Raw genomic sequence first — 22,849 nt, 5'->3', positions numbered from 1 at the left:
TCCACAAACCAAGATTCCGTGTGGATAAAACGAAGCTGGGGACTAATTTTGATAGGGATTCCCATGCCTTTGATAGACCATGCCCATGATATGAGACTGTCTACAGGACCTAGAGGAAGTATTATCTCAGAAGTTGTGTGTTGCACAACAGATTTGGCTTTTGTTTTGAAAAAAAAATTCAAGAAAACAGTATCATTGTAAACAATTATTTTAGTACTCCATCCTTTTTAAATTGTAGGTCGTTTCGGCAAATCTGGATACATAGTTTTTGCTATGTATCAAATCTAGGTGCATAGCAAAAGCTACGTATCTATAAATTCTCAAACAACCTATAGTTTGGAACGGAGGGAGTAGTAACTAATCCATCAACCCATGCTCCTGCAAGGGTTATCATATTGAGAGCCATAAGTATTAGAAATGCATAAAAAATAGGGCCCATAGCCAATAATCAAAATAGCTTACCCCTCATATTTAATAAATATTTCAATGTAATACTTGTCGGATAGATTTGTACTTATATGTATCTGGTATATATAGACTTTATTTATGAATTACTGTATGCAACTTTTCCTCCACATTCGTACTTTTGTTTACTTTCATCACACCTCCACATGTTTAGAATCGGTATTCTAATTGCTTTCTGCATACATATACACATAGTGTACATGATGACACACATAATGCATGTATACTTTAATTAGAATTTTCTATATTGAAAATGGCAGAAATGGGTATTCTAGAATCATATATTGGGGCGCTTTAGGATAAGTTTTATATATGGCATATTTAGGTGTTATTTAATGTTATTAATAATGGCAGACATGTTTAATTTGGATACAAATTTCGAGGTGTTACTTAGATTACTTTTTTATAATGGCATATGTTGATAATTTAAATAAATATTTAGGGTTAATTGGTATTATTTATTATAGTGGCAGATGTGGGTTATTTAGATTAGGATTAAGGTTACTTTAAACTTTTTTATAATGGTATATGAACTAGCCTATCAACCCGTGCTCCCGCACGGGCTATCTCATGCTCTCTTTCACCTATTAAATATTCTAACACAATACACTAAAAGATACATGTTTATCATTAGGTTTATTTAGTAACAATCTTTTTTTACTTTGCATCACACATCCATATATATTTAATATGTATTTAATTGAACCCTTTGTTTGAACTATGTGAACAATATAAAAATTGGTATTCTTATCTCTTTCCTCATACTTGAATACATGGTGACACACATCATCAGTAGTATTTTTATATAAACAATAACATAAAGAATATATTAATATTGATAGAAATAGTAATTTAAAATTTTATAATAGTGCACTTTAATATTTTGTTATAATTATACAATTTAGATTCAGGTTTACGGATTACTTTAACTTTTAATAATGATATAATTGGACTTATATGCAAATTTAGGGATTATTTGCATTTGACATAGGTGGATAATTTACATGAAGATTAGGAGATTACTTTAGATTACTTTTTATAATGGCAGTAATTTAGATACATGTTTAGGGGGTTACTTTAGATTATATTTTATAATAGTAGAAGTGGGTAATTTAGATACATATTTAGGGATTATTTTAGCCTACTTTCATAATGGCAGAAGTGGGTAATTTAATGTAAAAAGATAATAGATCCAATGGCTACTATGATTAGATTTGTCGGATGGATGGCTAGATGTTTCTAATTTTTGTGAGAATTTCTAGAATTTCTCTAATTTTTTATAGTGTCCACCTGGAATTTTAGGTGGCTTCACCTGGAGTCTTAAAAAGGAGCCTCCAATTAGTAACAGTAGTAATAGTAAGATGATGATTAGAGACTACACAATTAATGGCTGAGTGTTTTTAATTTTTGTGAGAAAGCCTAGAATTTATCTTTTTTTTAGCATACCTCACGAGGATTAGGAGCCTCCGATCACTGAAGGATAAGATAGGTACAGAAATACCGTGTATTTTATATAACACTCCTATCATTTATTACACACTGACACAAAGGTGTATATTGGATTGGCCAAGGTGGCCAACGTTCCATACACCACGTCTAGATTCTAGGCCAAAGGCGATGCATCTCACACTGACAAAAAGGTACGCGTGAACAAGAGAGGGTGATGGCTAGAGAGATGAGAATCTTATCTCTGAAAACCCAACCACAAAGTCAGCCGAAAGCTTCATGAGATTACAGCTTTCCCATCATTTTTCTCCCTTTATTCATTCCAAACGACCGATGATAACTAACAAATGGGTCAGTTTTAGCACCACCTAGATTATGGACCGATCACGAACAATGGTAGAGGGCGAAGATAACACGATCGAGTGAGATGATTAGGTTGGCATTGAGCATTGTCTGCTTCATTCCTTCCGTCGTTTCTAGTGAGTCAATGGGAGATGGCTTTGTAGCCTGTTCAGCACTTCGGCTTGTGGCTGTGGATTAGGGCATTGCTTGGCCACCTTTACGTTCCGCGGATCACGGATCAGTGGCATCATTAGAGCGTCTTTAATAGTAAGTCAACCACCATCAGTACGAAATGTACGTATCACCTGAAATAGCTTAATAGTATGGAGATAACAAGTCCATGGTCTAAAGTTAATATAGTTCATCATGTCATGTACGTGAGTATGGCTATTGATTATTTTGGCATTACTGCATACGTGTACATGCAACTTTACTGATCCTCCCCAGTGTCCTTACGTAGAGCAAGAACTAAGCAAGTTTTTTTTTTGAAACTAGAACTAAGCAAGGTTGAAAGAGAACATCCAATGCTTCATTGGTCGCCGTCGATGGTTCATGTTCACAGACACAACCGCTCGCTATTCTAACAAAAGCCTAATAGTATATTTTGAGTCAGCTAATTAATTAGGATGGCATGCCACTCTAATTTATTTCTCCTTCCAAATTATTTATGTAGGATGCCATTCTAATTTATTTTATTAATTTTTTGGGTCGACCCAATAATTCAAAATATATATAATTTGCATTTCTACTGCTAACCATTGTAGTTGGCAATTGGACCAGAGTCATATGTGAGCCTGAAAGTGATGCGTCTCGCTGTTGAGGATCATGTAGTCTGCTGTTAAATGATAGTATAGCTAAAACTACGATCACCCATGTTAAGTTGGATACTCGAACATGAGAAGAAACGTTTAACCCTAAGGAACCAAACCAATTGAGCTCTGTTTACTTGGCAAATGCACTGCAATTCAACTTGCTTTTGACGATCTTTCAAAGTAATCTTTGACCAAAATTATGTTTATTCGAACACCAAAACCACCTCAAACTGTTTTTATTACCAAACCAGAGCATGATTCACCGCGATGCCAAAACACAGTTAGTGTTAGGTTTATCACGCCACGGCAGGGCAGCTAGGTGTATTTGCAGGCCGCTGCTTCCCGCAGCCGCTCTACCGGTGGCGCCCCGCGGGCACCGCCCATCTTGCGCTCCTTGGCTACGGCGAAGACTCTGGCCGCCCACTCCGCGAAGTAGGCCTCGTCGTGCCCGATCTGCCGGCTCTTGAAGCAGCTGAGGATGTCCGGCGAGCCGGGGCACGGCTCGCCGTAGGGATCCCACCACGATCCCTCGTGCCGCATCCCCGCCCGGTCCGCCATCCACCGGTACACGAACTGCCCGCCGCCGGCCCTCTGCCTCCACCCCAGCGGGTAGAACTCCATGATGCTGCTGTTCCGGTACATGAACAGCAGGTTCGTCACCTGCGCCCCGTGCGGCGTGATCAGCACGTCCGTGGCGCTCAGCAGCCTCACCTGCAAAGAAAAAGAGAAAAGGAAAAAAAATGGACATGATAAGGCTAGGGGCTGTTTGGAGTTCCGCCTAACCCGCTACGGCGCGCCACACTTTTCCCACCGCAGGTGTGGCGGCCGTTTTAAGCGCCACAAGTTAGGCACGCCGTGGCGGGTTAGGCGGCACTCCAAACAGGGCTGGTGGTGGGAAGTGACAGACCTGGTCACAGAACGTCAGGTTGTCCGTGTGCGCGGTGGTGACCACGCACCCGGCCACGCGCGCGCACTCCTTCTCGAACACGCGCCTGACAGCCGCCTCGTCCTTGAACGCCCGCGCGCCCCTCCGGAGCAGGAGGGTGACGCGAACGGCCGGCGGGCCGGCGGCGCCACCGCGGGTGCCGTTCCCGGCTCCTGGCGGCACGTCCACGACGCCGCAGCGCGCCCTGGCCTTGCACCGCATGAGGTCGAACGCCCCGCGCAGCCGCTCCTTGCTCGGCCTTGCATCTGCCTCCGGAACAACACCGCCTCCTCGAAGCACACGGGGCCGGCGCGATCCAGGAACGTCTCTACGACCATCTCGGCGCCCGTGGCCGCCTCGGACACGAACGCGAGTTCCGGCAGGAGCGCCGCGCCGCGGGGCAGCGCGTCGCGCCACGCGAGCGCGGGTGGCGTCCACGCCCGGCGGCGCGCGCACGCAGAGGACGCGCCCGGCAGACGCCGCGGAAGGGAGGGCCAGGTGCCTGGCCTCGCCCTCCGGCTCGGTCGTGTTAGACTTGATCTTATTGTTTACTATTGTGTGAGTTGTCAGTCGTGTCAGGTGTGTACGCTGAATTAGTTAGACTAGTGCAGGCTATGATCTGCATGTAGGTGCTTGCATGCACGAGTGCACTTTGGCTTGGAGAGTGCCGAGTCAAGTGGAGGACGAGCCTTGGCGTGAGGAGCGGTGACCTGCATGCTAAGAGATGTGTTTTACATGTAGGAAAGTGATTTAGTGATGATAAGCCACGGAGTGCTTGACCGGATCGTCCGGCTAGACGTGGCTTTTTATTTGTGCGTGTGTGCTTATTTAAGTTCTGTAATCTGTTTTGCTTAAAACAGTGAAACAAGATAAAAAAGTGCAAAGGAGCTCTAGTGTGCAATGCCTGAAAATTCTTATATGCGTATCTGTTGTGTTGGTGTATAAGTGATCTTGTGTTTTTCTGTTAACTTCTCTTCCATATAGTGCAAACTAGTGCATGAGTGTAGCTGCCTCATCGTGTGGGATTTTCCAACAGATCGTGTCGTTGAGGGCGCTCACGAACCAAGCCCCCGCCGCGGGTCCCTGAGCGGGCGGAAGGTGGCGAGCGAGCGGAGGCGGCGGACGAGGTCGTCGGTGGCGGCGGTCTGATCGGCGCACCCGGCGGCGGGGGAGAAGAGGCCGAGGGTTCGGAGGTGGAGGCAGAGGAAGGCGGCGAGCAGGAAGGGGCCGAGGACGAGGCAGAGCACGGTCTTGAGACGACGACGACGACGACGACGGTGTAGCCGCAGGTTCGTCGTGGCGCCGTTCTTCTTGGCCATGGTGACTCGGCGAGCTGCTTGATCGCTTGTCGTTTCTGCACAGGACGATGGTGCTGGATCGTGCTCGTGCATGCATGCATGGATATGAAGAGGAATTGAGGAGATCGCACGTTGACCTATCATCTGTGATAAGCCACATGGACACATACATGGTGCTTCTTTTCGGTACACTGACGCTACCCCTCCAGCCGCAAAAAATGGTGACTACTTGGCCATCACATCTGTTTAATTATTGTTTCATTGTGTGGAATTCAGACGGTATTTAGAACATCTTTTCTCCAATAAATTATTATTATTATTATATCTATCCCTTTCCCTAATAATTATTTGGTTTCAATATTTTACCCTAACTCCCCTTAAATAAAGGGAGAATTTTGACTCTTCCAATATATTAGTTTTATTGGAATAAAATTAAAATTATTAGGGAACCGTAAAGCATCTCCTCTAATAAAGTGGTATTGGAATATTACAATAATACGTTATTGGGGGACTGCTGGAGATGCTCTTACGAATTTAAATTTAGAGTAAAATAAACTGCCGGTCCTCGAACTTGGTTCCTGGTATCATTCCGGTTCCCAAACTTTTAAAATGCGCATTCAGATCCTAAAACTTGCTAATCGTACCACGATAAACTTTTAAAGTTATAAATGGAAGTGTTTCAACTTATGCGGAGCTTATATGTGGGTTTTGAAATTTTCTACTCAACTCTTATATTTTGTAATTTTTTCCAAAATTTTATTTCAAAACTTTACGCAGAATATTTTTTCTCTAATATTTTCTCCAAAATTTATTCTTTTTATTTTTTACGAATTTAATCATATGCGTTTCTTGTTTTACATTTTTTATATAGATCTTTTGCTTTTTGAATATATTTTTACAAATAAATTGGTGTGAATTATTTTTGTGTGTACATATATTGTATATAATTTTTTTAATTTTAACAATTTGTCTAACTTTCGATTTAGCTTAAGCAACTGTGATTTGGACCTCACGTAATATGATTAGTATGTTTACGGATCTGAATATGTATTTTACAAGTTTAAGGACCAGGATGACATCTCGAACCAAATTTGAGAACCGGTGGTGTATTTTACTCCTAAATTTAAATATGGCACAGGGGGAGTACCATGAATTACGTGAAAACCAGACCGGGTCATCAGTGGTGTGGAGTAGAAACGTAGAAAAGCTACACGGCATAGGATCAGGAATAATGGATGCACGTTCCGGCTAAAAAATAAGACCGTCAGTTAAGCACACATTTTCAAACACAAAAATGAACTTATCTACCATATGTCCTGCCGTCGTCTGAACCGATAAATTAAATTACCATGGACGGCAAGATTAATCAAGATTACACAGGCTAGCTTCATGCAGGTACATCTCCATGCGATGAAGTTCAGTACCTAGTACTTCCGAGTCACTACCTTATCAGCTCATTCAATTCGCATGCCGTTTCTTAGGTGCCTAGAACGAGTTTGAAGGTGATGAGTTTTAAATCCACCCCATAAAAATCTAAACTTTGCATATGACTCTCTGCATGGAGTAGTTTCGACTCCTGTTTGCCTTTTGCATGCTGCGAGCTAAAGGAGACGCTTTGGTTTGGATTTTTCTTAACAAGGAACAGAAAGCTCTTCCGATCCGAGCATGCACGTCATACCAAGTAGTGCAACCAAGTCAACGGCCTGTACGTGCAATACATGTGCTGATACTTCTGAAGTGAGTCAGGCCATTTCACACGCAGATAGTTTAACTGTTCGACGGAATAAGTAGCTAAGTACTACAGTGCTAGTAGCAGTCAATGATTCAGCTCCTCTCCAATTTGTCTTCACAAGATAAGCGAACAGGCATCCTCTTCGCGCCCCATCTTCTCCATCTGCCTCTGCACCGAGGCCCACTTCTCCGGCCGCCCAGCCCGCTCCGCGCTCAACCTCGGCTCCCGCGAGGTGGAGACCACGTACATCTCTGGTTCTATCCCTGGGGATTTGCTACTCTACTCCAATTATCTCCTAGGAGGCATAAGAATTCGAATAAATCTGACCGTTGAAGAGATAAAAATAATTAACTAACGGAAAAACAGAAACAAACCGGATATTCTAATTAGCGTGGATTTAGCACCAACCTGCATGCATGTTTGCATGTATACATGCATGATAAAATCTAACTCCCTTATTTTTACTTCCTGCATTTTGTTATGCGCTTAAATATATTATATCCAGATAATAGTAAAATCTATAAATCTAAAAAAATCAAAACGACTAATAATTCAGAAGTAGTTGGGATTGCTAGTTTGTTACATGCATGCTGATAGTTTGATAGTTGCGTAGTATAAATTGGAAAATTATTTACTGGCCTCGATCTTGCATGGGACAAGGGCCTGGAGACTTGTTGGATCGCAAGAGGACGTCCAACGTTCATATGCATGCATGCCGCCATGAAAATTTAGCCGAACCTTTTTTTTTGCAACTTCACACGTGTCACATTAGATCATGTCAGGGAAATTATAACATGTTAGGGTTACATATATTTTTTTTCAAAGTTATCACGTATATAGCAGGTTAGGGAAATTTCCATGGCACATTGATCGCGTCTTAATCCATGTTATTACGCATCGTACAGGTCATATTTCGAAAATAAAACGTTACTCATGTCAGGATCCTACACGTGTGCATGTAGGGATCTATCAGTTAGGCATATTAACGAACGCGTTCACATTTTGGCTAATTGCAAAATATTTTGACTAGCTAATAGATCTAATTGCAAGATATTTTGCTACTTTTGTCCTATTTTCTAAAATAAAAACTATATACATATATATTTCTCCTATTACCTCCTGAGAGGTAATTCATAATAATAATTATCAAGATCTATCAAATGAACGTTTCATAATCATTTCGAAGTACCGTAGCAAAGCCTTCTAGGAGGTAAGGGGCCAAATAAATCTAAACCCTTGAATTTAGAAAGATAAAGTAATTAATTAAAGGTAAAAAAGAAACTATTGCATGCCGCCATGCTGCAATGGAATCCGGAGATTATATAGAGATAGTTAGAGCAACTTCAGCAACCTTCTAAATAATCCTCATCTTAAATTTGGGTGGAATAAAAAAATCACGCTCCAGCAAATCCTCAACTAAAGCCCCTATTTTGGGGAGGCCTTCAAATCTCTTCATATCCACTGACAAATGGACTCCACCCTTTAGATTAAAAGAAGAGGGTGAGCTTTAGAGGCTAATGCTGAAGTTGAGGTAAAAAACTAGTCCTCAAAAAATAAAGGGAGCTTTTACTCAAAAGGTAGAGGGTCTGATTTGAGAGCCATTGTTGGGATGCTCTTAGTGCGGCAACAAACTGCTAATTATTATTTTTCTTAATTTGTTGCGAATTCTATTAACTGTATGTGTCAGCACTCTATGTTTATCAATCATGTACTCCCTCCGTTCCATAAAAACTGTAATCCTGCATTTGCAAAAAAAATCCCACAAAAAGTGATTAATCGCATATTTTAAAATGAAATGAATAATGTGTCTTTCAACTCACTTTAGGAAAAAAAAGTGTTACAACTCACCCATCTCATATCTATTATAAGATCATATTAGATTACGCACTATGTCAAAAAAAAATTCAAAAAATTCCATGTCATAAAATATGATTGTCAATGTTCATGTGATGAGAACGAAAAAAACATTACATGCATGAGTAAGAAACGATTGGCAATATATGACGTGATCGGAAGAAGATAAAAACATGTTGTCTCATGTATCAATGTGGTTATGGATTTGTGACGTGATTGGAGGGTGATAAAAAAAAGTCACATCTCTCAATCTGCCAATCTGGAAATAGGAATGACCGGCCACATGATGAGGAAAAAAATAAAAATATTAGATATCATCTAATCATGCATGGAAGTTAGTTTTAATAGAAAGATATTTTCTCTATTTTTATTGAAAATATATAAAATAAATATTAAAACTATTACCTCATAGGAGGTAATATGACACTAGATCGATGATCCGTAATTATTTTAGAGTACCTAGCAAAACCCAATTTGACCACAGGTTTTGTTGCTCTTCTCATCTATCAATCCGCTCGCTGTGTGTATCACAATGTCAAATAAGATGAGAAGTATTAAGCTGCAGTTACATAGGATTGCTGAAGTGTCAAGAAATTCAATTTCCTCCCACCATCCGCGTTAACAGAACTTTCTAAACTTTCCAAAGTACTACAGTTCTAACAATGTATATATCATTGCTTTCTAAACTATAAGTTTTGTACATCCAGAATGTCATAGCTTTCCAAAACCAAAGCATTTTGCAAAACCATGGTACCATTCTAAACTGCAAAAGCACTTTGCATCCAAATAGAGCATAATCTTCGCTCTTAGACAACTCGGAGCAGTTTAAGGTTTGCCATAGAGACGAGCATACCTTAAGCTTTACTGATGGACTGCAAATAAAACAAGTGTGTACAGAAAAGTAGTGCCAACTGATCGTAGTTTATGCATGTAAGCTGATAGTCCCTTTTCGGAATATTTATTTCTTCCACATGGATGTTATCCTGCAAGGCACAGAATAGTCTATTCATGTACTTGCAGGTAATCTTCAGGGACCTATTGGGCAAGGTTCTGGTCGCAGCTATATGAGGAGGAAGCGACGAATTTGGTGAAAAGAAACAGCTGCCAACGTTTGGAAGGAGTGGTAATGGAGCTTTTCACCAAATGGGGATGGAACTTTAGAAGCAGAATTGATTTATAGTCTTTTTGGCTTGTCTCTAGATCAGACCAGCTAGTATCCGTTGGAGTTTGTTTTCTAGCTTATGCTAAGGCAGCCTGCGTGCTGTGTTATCGCTTGTTGTCTATAGTCATTCACATATGTATGATCAAAGCTGAAACTTTTTCCATAGTAATCTAAAAAAATTGTAGGAAATTGAAACTATATATGACTTTGCCAATGTAATTCTCTCGAATTTTTAGTAGGTGTAGTTTGACCATTCAAAATTCCCTTTTGACTAATAATTAATCTAATGATACATAAATTTGGTGCCACAAAATTGATACGCACTATAAGATTTGTAATTAAATTTATTTTTAATGAATACGGATAATATAAATTTTACCCGGACTTGCATGAGACCAACAACTTTGTGCTCTTTCACTCCATGTACAGACCGTGCCTGACCGTGTGAGGTATTGATTATCCAAGTTCCGATTGGCATTCCGACTGATTTGTCCGGGTTCCGATTGAGATTCTGATTAATTTATCTGGGTTCCGATTAGAATTTCGGTTTTAACGGACCAAAAAATTATTGCTTGCTTTAGAAATAGTAGAGATAGAAATAGAGATTATAGATGAGCGAGTGTTGTAAATAATGTGTTATACATCTTTTCACTGGCACTAGTTCTAGTGGGTTATGAAAAATGTAAGACAGTTACAAATAATATGATAATACAAATTGAGAATTTAAGATATTACCTTTAAAAGCGGCAATATATAGAATTAAGAAACTTTCTGATTTCATGAATCGCATTGGTTCATGTATATTTCCGGAACATAATATTCATGTATCTTCTAAATTCTAGCTCGTGCATGTGCACAAGTTGATGGCTAGTATACTTATTTCAGTTCCACTCCAATTCCTTCCTGCATGTTAGGCTGAGCACACCACGCCACGTAGCTAGCTGCAGCCGCAGTCCGCCACCTCCGGTTGCCGCTCCTTTTCCAACGCCCCGCCGCCGCGTCGCGTCTTGCGCTCCTTGGCCGCGGCGAAGACTCTGGCCGCCCACCGCGCGAAGTAGGCCTCGTCGTGCCCGATCTGCCGGTTCTTGTAGCAGCTGAGGATGTCCGGCGAGCCGGGGCACGGCTCGCCGTGGGGATCCCACCACGATCCCTCGTGCCGCATCCCGGCCCGGTCCGCCATCCACCGGTACACGAATTGCCCGCCGCCGGCCCTCTGCCTCCACCCCAGCGGGTAGAACTCCATGACGCTGCTGTTCCGGTCCATGAACAGCAGGTTCGTCAGCTGCGCCCCGTGCGGCGTGACAAGCACGTCCGTGGCGCTCAGTAGCCGCACCTGGTCGCAGAACGTCAGGTTTTCCGAGCGCGCGGCGGTGACCGCGCACCCGGCCACGCGCGCGCACTCCGCCTCGAACACGCGCTCCACGGCCGCCTCGTCCCTGAACGCCCGCGCGCCGGTGCGGAACAGGAGCGTGACGCGCAGCGCCGGTGGGCCGGCTCCCGAAGCGGCGCCCGCGACGCCGCAGCGTGCCCGGGCCTTGCACCGCAGGAAGTCGAACGCCCCGAGCAGCCGCGCCCTGCTCAGGCCCTCCATCTGCCTCCGGAACACGACCGCCTCCTCGAAGCACGCCGGCCCGTCGGCCGCGTCGGGGAACGTCTCCACGGACATCTCCGCACCCGTCGCCGCCTCGGCCAGCGACGCCAGCCACCCGCTGGTGCCCGTCCTCACCGCCGCGCCGTGGAGGAACAGCGCCCACCGCGCCGGCACGGCGCGGCACCCGCTCCTCGCGTGCCACGACGCGAACGGGACGAGCGCCGAGAGCCCGTGCCAGAGGTTCCGGTAGTCGTAGGACATCTCGGAGACGAAGGTCAGCCCGGGCCGGAGCGCCGCGCCGCGGGGCAGCGCGTCGCGCCACGCGAGCGCGTAGGCGGCGTCGGACCGAGGAGGCGCGTGCATGCAGAGGACGCGGCCGGAGGACGCCGCGGACGGGAGGACCAGGTTCTTGGCCTCGCCCTCGGGCTCCGAGCTGTCGTTGAGGGCGCTGATGAACCATTCCCCCGCGCGCTTCCGCGTGTCCCGGAGCGGGAGGAAGGTGACCGACGCGCGGAGGCGGCCGACGAGGTCGTCCACGGGGGCGCGCCGGCTGCTGTCGTCGCACGGCGGGACGGTGGGGGAGAAGCGGCTGAGGGTCCGGAACTGGAGGTAGCACAAGACGGCGAACACGAGGAGCAGGAGCAGGCGGACCGCGATCCTCAGTCGCCGTCGCAGGGTAATGGAATTCCTCTTCCTAGCCATTCCTCAACCTAGGAGCGGGAGCTAGTTTCCTGATTCAGGCAACAGAGTTTGTACAGTGACGCTCATACGCACGCATGGATGAACATGCCCTGATCTCAGAGCAGATCTGTGATCTCTTTTCAGAGAAAATTGACCTATCAAGATTGCTGTCTTGCTCTACGCATAGCTTCTTCATTCAGCTGGATGTTTCTTTTCGGTTTCATGACGCTATAACGGTGCCTCATGCCGCAAAAAATGGGAACAAGATGAGTTGTGCTAGCGAAGGTCAGAACCGGGAATCCATGGCGTGAAGTAGGAACGCGGCAAGGCTGTCTCGTGATCGAATCAGGCATGAAGATTCAAGCTGAGCGAGCCACTGAGGCACTGACGTTTTCCTTCTGAAAAGAGGCCATCAGCTGCAGATTCAAAACGCAGCATTTCAAACTTCAGATGAATTTTGGTCCTCCAAACGTCTTCCGTTGCTCACAAGAGTCCACTGTCACCCGGGGGCTCCTGGACCGCTAGCTGCACATGTTCTACAGTTCTAGGTACCTTCTTTTGTAGGGAGGGATCGATAGATTCACTTGGAAGACAAATAGTTGACACAGCTCCTCCCTCGAGAGTCGCGATTCTCCTGGCCTCCAAGCACGGGAGCTGGTTGAATTTGAAATACTGACAGCAGTGTTTCAGTGCTGCGTAGAGTGTTCTTCACTCGTGTTTTCTTTTGCACGCGGCAGGGAACTAAAGGTGGCACTTTAGTTCGGAAACTTTGGGTGTGTTCGTTTCGCATCAGAGGGGTCTAAAATACAGATGTATAAATTAGAGGTATAAATATTTTAGAGGTCTAATGTTTAGAGGGGTGTTCGTTACAGCCCTCTAAACCTCTGCCTTGACTCACGACGGCGCGGGCGGGGGGAGGAGCAGGGCGGCGCGCGCGGGGGGAGGAGCAGGGCCGCGCGGGGGGCGGAGCAGGGCCGCGCGGGGGGCGGAGCAGGGCGGCGCGCGGGAGGAGCAGGGCCGGCGGCGCGCGGGGGAGGAGCAGGGCCGCGCGGGGGCGGAGCAGGGCGGCGCGGGGGAGGAGCAGGGCCGCGCGGGGGCGGAGCAGGGCGGCGCGGGGGAGGAGCAGGGCGGCGCGGGGAGGAGCAGGGCCGCGCGCGCACGCGGGGGGAGGAGCAGGGCGGCGCGCGCGGGAGGAGCAGGGCGGCGCGGGGGCGGAGCAGGGCGGCGCGGGGGGAGGAGCAGGGCGGCGCGGGGGGCGGAGCAGGGCGGCGCGGGGGAGGAGCAGGGCGGCGCGGGGGGCGGAGCAGGGCGGCGCGGGGGGAGGAGCAGGGCGGCGCGCGGGAGGAGCAGGGCGGGCGGCGCGCGGGGGAGCAGGGCCGCGCGCGGGGAGGAGCAGGGCGGCGCGCGGCGGGGGAGCAGGGCCGGCGGCGCGCGGCGGGGAGCAGGGCCGCGCGGGGGAGGAGCAGGGCGGCGCGGGGCGGGGAGGACCGGGGGGCGGCGGGGAGGCGGCGCAGGGCGGGGAGGACCGGGGGCGGCGGGGCGGCGGCGCGGGGCGGGGAGGACCGGGGGCAGGCGGCGCGCGGGGTGGTGGTCAGAGACCGCGAATCCCATTAGAGTGCTCGAAGGCTCTAAAGATTGGAGGCCTCTAAACCAACGATACCAGTCCTATTAGATACCCGTTCGTTGCCAGCTATCTAAAATTTAGATGTTTCCCTCCATTAGATAGCCAAACGAACGCACCCTTTATAAAGAATTCTGTATCTGTGTCCATTTTTAAAAATGAACGAGGTAAGAGAGCCACTGATTATATTGAAAAGAAGATTAAGTCTAGACTGAACTATAATATAATAGAGAACAATGCACAACAACAACGACCTCCTTGACGACAACAGCAGCTAAAAAGTACTCCATCCAATCCAATCAGCCTTTGTTTTAACATTTTAGACAGGAATCGACTAGTCAGATGGATAATGCTGGTGCCGACGTGGAGCACATGAGAACCTTTTCGGTGCCCACGTGGTGTCTCTTGCCGGAGGAAGCTTTACGTGGCGTCCGAAGATAGCAAGGCACATGCTCCGACCATACCTACGTAACCAAACACCACCCGCGCCGCCGCGTGCCTACCGGCTCGCCCGCGCTGCGTCGCGTCGGAAGCGCAGAGGGGCCAAGCCCACTCACTCACCCTGCTGTGCGTTCGTTCGCCCTCTCAGTTAGCCTCAGCTCTGCTTCACGAGCTGTGGAACAATGGCGGGGCTGGAGGAGCTCAAGCGGAGGCTGCGGCCTCTGTCCTTCGACGCGGCCGGCGGCCTACGTGAGGTAAGGATATCCCTTCGTGTCCTCAAGTGTGCGCTGTCATTTCGAAACGGATTTGGCGAGCCTCAGGTGGAGTTCGGCTTTGCTGTGCTGGGTAACGGTGTCAACGATAAAAAGGGAATTTTGGTAGGCGTTGTTGTTGTTGTTCAGTATAATATCAAGGCAAAACTAATCGTTTGCATATCCAAGAATTTTTCTAAAATCTACTCTAAATTTTTTGGATATTTTCTAAAATCTACTCTCTAAATGATAATTTAGAGAGTTATTTAAGTAAAAGTCGTTTTCTATATACTTGATTCGCGCTCTCCATCTTTAGCTAGCGAGAAATTCGAAATAGAGATCTATATTTAGATATCCAATTGAAAAGGTTGTTGGAGGGTAATTTTTAACCAAAATCTCTATTCTTGGAGATGCTCTAAGCATCTCCAAAAGTCTTTTTAAATTTCACGCTCTAAATTATCATTTGGAGTGCCTTCTGCATAAAAATTGTTTTCTATATGTTTTCTCTCTTCAACAATTTTTCTATATATTATGTACACTAGAAAGCTATTTTCATTATCTATCTTCGGCTAGCGAGAAATACGAATGGAGGATGGCTACATTTGGATAACCATTTAGAGAAACTGTTGGAGAGTATTTTTCCATCAGAATCTCTATTCCTAACAACAAGGAAAGATATAGAGAGTGTGTAGTTGCTAAAGACTAATTGATCCAAACATGAGGCCAAATACATGGGTTAATTGTTAGCCAAGCTCATTGGCTTGCCAAATCCAGCTAAGTTGGTCATGTTCTTCTTTCCTCTCTATCAATGAAAATGAAATAGGCACACTCTCGTGCCCGTTTGCCCCTACATGCTCTTGTATCTCTCCCACCAAGCACAAAATAGACTTGTGCAATATTTCAGCTAACTATTAGCCACGTACCCGAACATCTGCAAAAGGGTTGATTCTTTTTTGAAAGGTGCAAAGGGTTGATTTTAGCAAGCTAACGATTAGACAGCTAACAATTAGTTCTAGCCATTAGCCAGGTGACAATTAACCCTACCTGATCCAAACACACACTCACGTCTCCTTGACCGACTCATGGTGCTCGAGACTCGTGGTCAAAGGATGGATTCATATTAGTGACATTACCCTTGATCCTCACTATGCCAACCTTGACTTCAGCATCACCTCAACCATCCGTAGCACGAGTAGCAGCAGAAGAACGCCACAGGTAGCAGGACTGATCGATGATCACATCGGCAGTAGCAAACTGATGACAACCTTCTCTGCTCTCACCACCACCACCAGAAATAGCAGGCGAACAGAGCAAATCCAGCAGCAAAGTAGCAGTAGAGGGGAGCAACAGCGGAACCACAAAGTCCTCTGTTTTCCTCCAAGCAGTAGCCGAGAGGAGTCCTCTGTTCAAGCACGTACAGGCAGGAGAGGATGAGTCCGCACGAAGGCGTGGAACCTGGACGGGGCGGCCGGAGGCGAGGGTGTCCCCGGCTCCCCGCAACAGTTGGCGCGACAGATTGCGGTGAAGACGACGGGGCGCGGCGGCGGGGCGCCGCGGAGGAGGGGCCCACGATCAAATCCGCGACGGGCCACACCAGCGAGACGGGCAAGCCGCGACGGGCGGCGTGATTGGCGGCGACGGGCCACGAGCCCACGACGGAGGACGGGCTGCGCCGCGACGGGGGCACAGGGCGGCTGATGATCGGAGCACGTGAAGGTGAGGTGCGTGCTCCTGCCGTGACAAAAAAAAAATTCGCGGCTTGATTATGATTAGATTAGCCCTAATACGAACCCTAATCCGCTTGGTGCCTCTGTTATTCATATTACCTTGGAATGATTTGGGGGAAGATCTTTAGGACGGGGCTTCATATTATCCTACTACTGTACTTCTTAGAGTTTGTAACCCTGAAGATTGAAGGCTTCAGACAGTGAAGCCATTATTAAGTGTTCAGCCCATCTATTCCTGTTTACCTGACCCCTTTTCCTCACCTTTTCTTTTGTGAAGGTTTTGGATGGTGGAACTGTTAATCTACTGAGTAGATCTTCTGGCGAATACAAGATCAGCGAGGTTGGCTTCCGTAAACGAAAGACTGGACGAGATAAAGCACGTTCTTCTGATAAGGCATACCGATGTTCATCTCGTGAGATGCATATTTTTGGTTCTGTTGCCAGTGGTTCAAGCAGTGTTGTCCACAGAGCTATTTTTATACCAGCTCATCGGATTATGGCTTTGAAGAAGATAAATGTTTTTGACAAGGTCAGGTTTTGCACTTATATGCTGGAATCTCTATTACATGCCAATGTTGCAGAGTATATGGACTGCCGCGGATCAAGCAGGTTTTGACGAAAAAATACACAGTAAACTAAACTATATAAATGTTGCATTACAGGGCATACAGGGAAATTGATACAGGAATTCTGAGTAGAGTGTGTCAAATTAATTTCTTTTGTTAGGTCATAGGAGTATGAAATCAATTATACCAAAGAATACTACTTTTTATGTTTTCCTGAATCAAGTCATCATGTATACTTCAGATGACCAGAGCAGACTCTGTTGTAGTGTATCTTGCAATGTTGTATCTTAGCATTCAGGTTAGGCTATCTATTCAGCATTTTCTCTTGTTGTTTCTGCTATTGATATAGTCAGCTAATTCATCTGGTTTGAAGAGCTCATTTCCTTATCGTATTTAGCAAACAACTACATGATAATTTAATTCAGAATACCCTGCTCTTTTATTTCACAGGAGAAAAGAGAACAGATTCTTAATGAGCTGGGAACATTATCAGAAGCCTGTTGCTATCCAGGCTTGGTCGAATTCCATGGAGCATTTTACAAGCCTAATTCTGGAGCAATATATTTTGCACTTGAGTATATGGATGGCGGTTCTTTAGCAGATATCATCAGGGTCAAGAAATTTATACCGGAACCAGTTCTTGCACATATGCTGGTGAAAGTGTTGCTGGTATGGATCTTTTACTTTCAAATGTATTTTATATTTTATTAACGTCAAGCCTATGGACTGGTATGTTCTTTAAGTGTCTGCTATTTTGTCTGTACTTTAGGCCCTGCGCTACTTGCATGAAGTGAAGCATGTAGTGCACAGAGATATAAAACCAGCAAATTTGCTTGTAAATCTCAAGGGTGATGTAAAAATTACCGACTTTGGAGTGACTGCTGGCTTGCATGATTCAGTGAGCGCGGTATTCTATTTCTTGGTGACAAAAGTTCTTTTAAATTGCTTATAGCCTTATATCATGTTAAGTTATTACAAAATATTAAGTTGATAATCAACACATATGTCTAGTAAACCTTTTCCAGTGCACTACCTTCGTTGGCACTGTCACATATATGTCTCCTGAGAGAATACGAAACAGCAGCTACTCATATGCTGCTGATATCTGGAGTCTTGGGCTAACAGTATTGGAATGTGCTACCGGAAGATTTCCATATTGTGTGAATGGAGGCCTCAGCGATCTCATGTTGCAGGTGAGGGTATAATCAAACAATGGTCTCCATCTGTAAGTGATTTTTATGGAATGGCTATCTTTTTATGATGAAATATAGTATTTTCTCTGTCTGTTTGATATGTGATTATCATATGAGATACTGAACAAGCAGATTTATTGCCAAATATATTGTCTCCTCTTTTTTCTTTATCTTGGTCTTGCAAGCTATTTTAATCTGTTTCCAAGTTTCTGATCAGATAAATGTTTCGTTGTGAGGGGCTTCCTACTTTTTGTTCTCTCTGTATGAATTATTTGCTTATATTATGACTTGTTCTATTTATGACATACTATTCATATGAGCACTGAGATCCTCAACTCGAAAATATCTTTAACTCTTGATGTCACCTTACTGTTGCAGATATTGGATGATCCATCGCCAACACCAGCAAAATATGTATATTCGCCGGAGTTCTGTTCTTTCATCTGTGCTTGCTTGCAGAAAGATGCTGATGCAAGGCCAACATGCGAGCAGGTATAGTGAGATCTTGTTTCATATAATCTAATTTATGAAGCATAAAGTTTTGAGACAGAGTATTTCAGATCATGCCTCATGGGTGGTTTCAGTCATAACACATAAGAAGTGTATTGTGGTTGTGATAGGCTAGCTTTTGCGTGCAGACAAATTCAGCACTATGCTTGTTATAACATTATATTTTTTCCGTTAACATTTGAAACATTTTGCAGCTTTTGTCTCATCCCTTCATCAATAGATACAAGAGAACTGGTGTGGACTTGTCCGCTTATTTTAAAAGTGCTTATGATCCGACAGAAATACTATGGCAAATGGCACACGTGAGTTCCTTGCGGCCTTTTCTAGTGTATAATTATCTGTGGTATATTTAGTCGTACAACACGAAGATAATGTTAGATATGTTCCTAAATCATGACAGTCTTGGGAACACTATCGCACACCTAATTAACTGAGTCTGTTACTCAGTGTTCACTTCAGTTGTCTAAATTTCAACTCTCAGCAATTTTAATCCAGGCCTCATGATCGACCCAGCAGCTTATAGAAGCTTCTGCATGTGTACTTCTACTCATGTCTTTTGAGTGCACCTAGTTAGCTACAACATTTTGTCTTAAAAGTAAAGAGTAGAATTGATATTTTTTTGGCCTTAAGGAACTAGTGAAAGTCAAAAACAGCAAAAGTTTCTTCTTTTTATCAACATAACAATTGTAGGCAGCAAGGACTAGTAGCACAGTTTCTGTGCTCCGGGCATACTATCACCAAATGCATGCAATCATGTTTGTGAAACTCATGAAATGTATATGGTTTTCCTTTCTCATGTGTTTTAGGTAACATTTAGTTAGCTACTGACCTACATTGTTTTCTTCATCCCAGATGCTTGCTGTACATTACTATCTGATCTTTTACGGTTCAGATACTGTTTGGCGTTACATGAAAACATTCTATAGAGAGGAGTCTGTTTTCAGGTATGATAGCATTGGACATTGTTACTGATGCGTTATGCAAAATTACCTGAGCATCATTGGTCTTCCAAGTCGTCCAAGATGCACATGTTTCTAATGTTTTTGCTGCTATGCATATCTGACAGTTGGCTCTTATACTGTGAATTAAACATTGACTACTATCTATTTCCTGTTACTGCTGAAAATAATAGCAGACTGATGCTCTGTTGTCTTGCGAAAACTGAATCAATCTGACATCTTCCCCCTTTTTCTTCCTAGTTTCTTAGGGGAAGAACATATCGGCCAAAACGACATATTTGGGACCTTGTCAAGGATAAGGAAAATGCTGAAAGGTAACTGCCCTCGTAGTAAGATCGTTCATGTAATAGAAAAGGTTCACTGTTGTGCACATGGGGAAGAAGGCGTCGCGATTCGTGTGTCCGGGTCATTCATTGTCGGGAATGAGCTCCTTGTTTGTGAAGATGGGCTGCGAGCTGAAGGGATGCCAAGCGCTGATGAAGGGATGCCAAGCACTGACGAAGTCCCCTTGAACATCATGAGCAAGCGGATCGGTCGTTTCCGAGAGGAATTCTTTATGGAGCCAGGAAATGCCATGGGTTGCTTCATCATAAGAACGCAAAAACTACACATCGGGAAACATGAAGGGAATTCTACCTCTCAGGTTAGCACCCTTGCTAAAAATGCAGCGCCCTGTATGGCATTGTTGCATATTACTGGATGGCACTGTTCCCTGTTTCTGATTCTCTAATGCAGCATATTATCATTCAGATCGTGGAATCTGTTTGGTGGTGAGGTCTAAAAACCCATCTGTATGAAAAGAAAACCAGAACTCCATAAGCATCGGGCCTTACCTCTGCATCAACCTTCAGGTTTGAGCTGTCAAGTAATTATCTTAAACTTGATCGCATCCATCAGGAGCTGCTTTGTATCTTGTCTTAGGTCAGAAGTTTATGAGCTGCATGTTAGTCTCATACATAATGGATTTGTGGGGCGGATGTATAAGCTACACTGGTCTTTGAGTCTGACATCTCACTACAAGTGAAAGGGAGTTTAAGGGGCTGTTTGGACGAGGGGGACTAAATTTTAGTCCCCATCACATTGGATGTTTGGACACCAATTAAAAGTATTAATTATAAAACTAATTGCATAAATGGAGGCTAATTCACGAGATGAATCCATTAAACCTAATTAGTTTATGATTTGATCATGTTGTGCTAAGTAAACATATGCTAATGATGGATTAATTAGACTTAATAGATTCGTCTCGTGAATTAGCCTCCATTTATGCAATTGGATTTATAATTAGTCTTTATTTAATAATCCTAAATGGTGTTCAAACATCCGATGTGACGCGACTAAACTTTAGTCCAGCGGATCCAAACGGATCCAGTTCAGTTGATACACGAGAACGAAGAGTTGTAAACAATAGCGAAATCCACCTGAGCAAATTGTATGTGTGCCGCTACTAGCGCCTGTCTGTAAGATCAATGCTTGAAATACAACTATAGTCTGTAGAAGAACTCTAAATTCTTGACTGTCTCGGGCCTTTTTTTATTGCCTTACAGCCGTTTTTTGCCATCTCTGTTTTTCCTTTCCAGCATCCTGAATGACTGAATCAGATGATGAATCATCTGTCTACAGCTATGCCTGAAACTCCGAATGCTTTGGCCGATTTAAGTTGTTATAACGATCAGTGTTCCACAGTTATAATTTGTTACCTAAATATCGGGTAAAGTTTTCAAGGTCAGTCAATCAATGGTCACTTTCAGAAAATTGACCATTGTTCCAAGAAGCAGAGGCGGCAAAAAAAAAACTTTTTTGCAGTGCTCATTTTCTGCTCTGAGACGCCGTTGCGATCCATGTTCAGTCAAGCGGGAGTACAGTGCCGATCCAACAACCGGAGGCGCATTCGTCAACCACGAGGCCCCTGGCCCCTGACGGATGACTCCCTCGGCCCTCCCGGCTTTTCTGTCGGCACGAGGCGACCCCGATGTGACGGAGAAGAAAGGCCAGGTAAACATGAACAGTGAACAGTGATCCGCGCCCACAGGCCGAGGCATCGATCGCCCCCTGTCGCTGCCCGTAGGGCGCCTGCTGATGATGTACTTCCCGCTGCAACTACGCTCATCGAAGGATGACGCAATCGTCTGTCTGCTTCGCCGGAGTGGAGTGTTGGTTTCATGCTCAGCCGCCTTGTCTCGGCACCGATGCGTCATCGGGAGATACGGCGACAGCGACCGCGCCGACGACGCCGAACCCACTGGTCGGCCGGCCGCGGCTGGGATGGGCTTTTGTTGGTCTCGCCGTCCCGTCCCGTGCCATCTCCTCTCTCGTCTCGTCGCCCGTGCTCCCTTCGCTGTCAGAAATCTCACCCGCGTCCGACCGATCGGGGAGCCCGGCAGAAACCGCGGCGCACTCCGGCGACGTCTCGCGGGATCCGATCGCCAGGACGCGACTACGCGAGCGCGGCGATATCTTGCACGCCGCGTCGATGTCACCGGCCGCCGAAAGGCGAAAGGCGAAAGGCGAGCGGCGCGCGGAGGTGCGAGTCGTCTCGACGGAATTCTCACCTCCGGGATGTCGGCGCCCGCCTCCATGGTTTGCCGACCGGACGAGCCCAGCGTTCCGGTTTGTTTCCTCGGTGCCGATGCCGACGGCTCCGGCAGAATCTCTCGTGCGCAGCAGCAGCGTTGCACGCGTCGAGAACGTGTACGCGCGGCGCTTTTAATTCCAGAATCTTGTAGGGGAACTACAACACTGGACAGCAGATCTTATTACCCTTTATTCCTCTGACGAAGAATGCTAGGCCCCTTTTCCAACAAAAAGGACGGGTGCAAGAATTTTGTAGGATTTAATTCATATATAAGAATTTTCATGGGTTGTATCCAAATTTTCCATTAGAAGGTTTCGTACATTCTCACTTCCTACATGATTGCAATGGAAACCACTTAAATCACATGTTTTTCTTTCTATTCTTACTTTTAGGAAACCTGCAATCCAAAGTGGAACGACCGTACCCACTACATATTTTGAGATATATTTTGAGACGGAGCGAGCATGATCCATCCAACAATATAAATAAAAAGAAACCTTTAAAATTCTCTGTTCCAAAAGTGTATTCTCTGCATTTGACTTGTTGTACATACCCACAAACTTGTTACTAGGCTCTTTTAGCATCTGCACTTGTCTTTCGGAAAGAAAAATAAGAATAACATCCACTTGTGCTTTCCAGACTGTAGGACTGCAATTGCAGATCACTGTGGACCAAATCTCTGGCTTAACGTGCGTACG

At 45.4% G+C, this 22,849-nt stretch overlaps 2 protein-coding genes and 1 pseudogene across 7 annotated transcripts; 1 reads left to right on the top strand and 2 right to left on the bottom strand.

The window, feature by feature from the left end:
• Window positions 1–3,380: 3,380 nt before the first annotated feature.
• LOC112898290 lies at window positions 3,381–5,309 on the bottom strand (annotated as a pseudogene).
• Window positions 5,310–10,973: 5,664 nt separating this feature from the next.
• Window positions 10,974–12,329, bottom strand: LOC112898289. The gene has a single exon (XM_025966643.1). It carries the CDS (start codon window positions 12,327–12,329, stop codon window positions 10,974–10,976), a length of 1,356 nt encoding a protein of 451 aa, XP_025822428.1.
• Window positions 12,330–15,709: 3,380 nt separating this feature from the next.
• Window positions 15,710–21,136, top strand: LOC112897524 (mitogen-activated protein kinase kinase 3-like). Of its 6 annotated transcripts, none has more exons than XM_025965832.1 (11): window positions 15,710–16,342; window positions 16,626–16,877; window positions 17,365–17,583; window positions 17,684–17,821; window positions 17,940–18,107; window positions 18,486–18,599; window positions 18,812–18,919; window positions 19,470–19,561; window positions 19,817–19,890; window positions 20,020–20,219; window positions 20,327–21,136. In XM_025965832.1, exons 1-11 carry the CDS (start codon window positions 16,319–16,321, stop codon window positions 20,348–20,350), a joined length of 1,413 nt encoding a protein of 470 aa, XP_025821617.1. In that variant the 5' UTR covers window positions 15,710–16,318; the 3' UTR covers window positions 20,351–21,136. The 6 variants fall into 6 exon arrangements, 3 of the variants coding, with proteins under 3 accessions (XP_025821617.1, XP_025821616.1, XP_025821618.1); XR_003229677.1 differs by having other exon boundaries at window positions 15,716–16,342; window positions 19,817–20,219; window positions 20,327–20,427; window positions 20,503–21,136; XR_003229675.1 differs by having other exon boundaries at window positions 15,716–16,342; window positions 19,817–20,219; window positions 20,327–20,427; window positions 20,498–21,136.
• Window positions 21,137–22,849: the final 1,713 nt, after the last annotated feature.

This window comes from Panicum hallii, chromosome 6, assembly GCF_002211085.1.
Source record: "Panicum hallii strain FIL2 chromosome 6, PHallii_v3.1, whole genome shotgun sequence".
Classification (NCBI taxonomy): Eukaryota; Viridiplantae; Streptophyta; class Magnoliopsida; order Poales; family Poaceae; genus Panicum; species Panicum hallii.
This window is presented reverse-complemented; position numbering and strand designations above follow the sequence as displayed.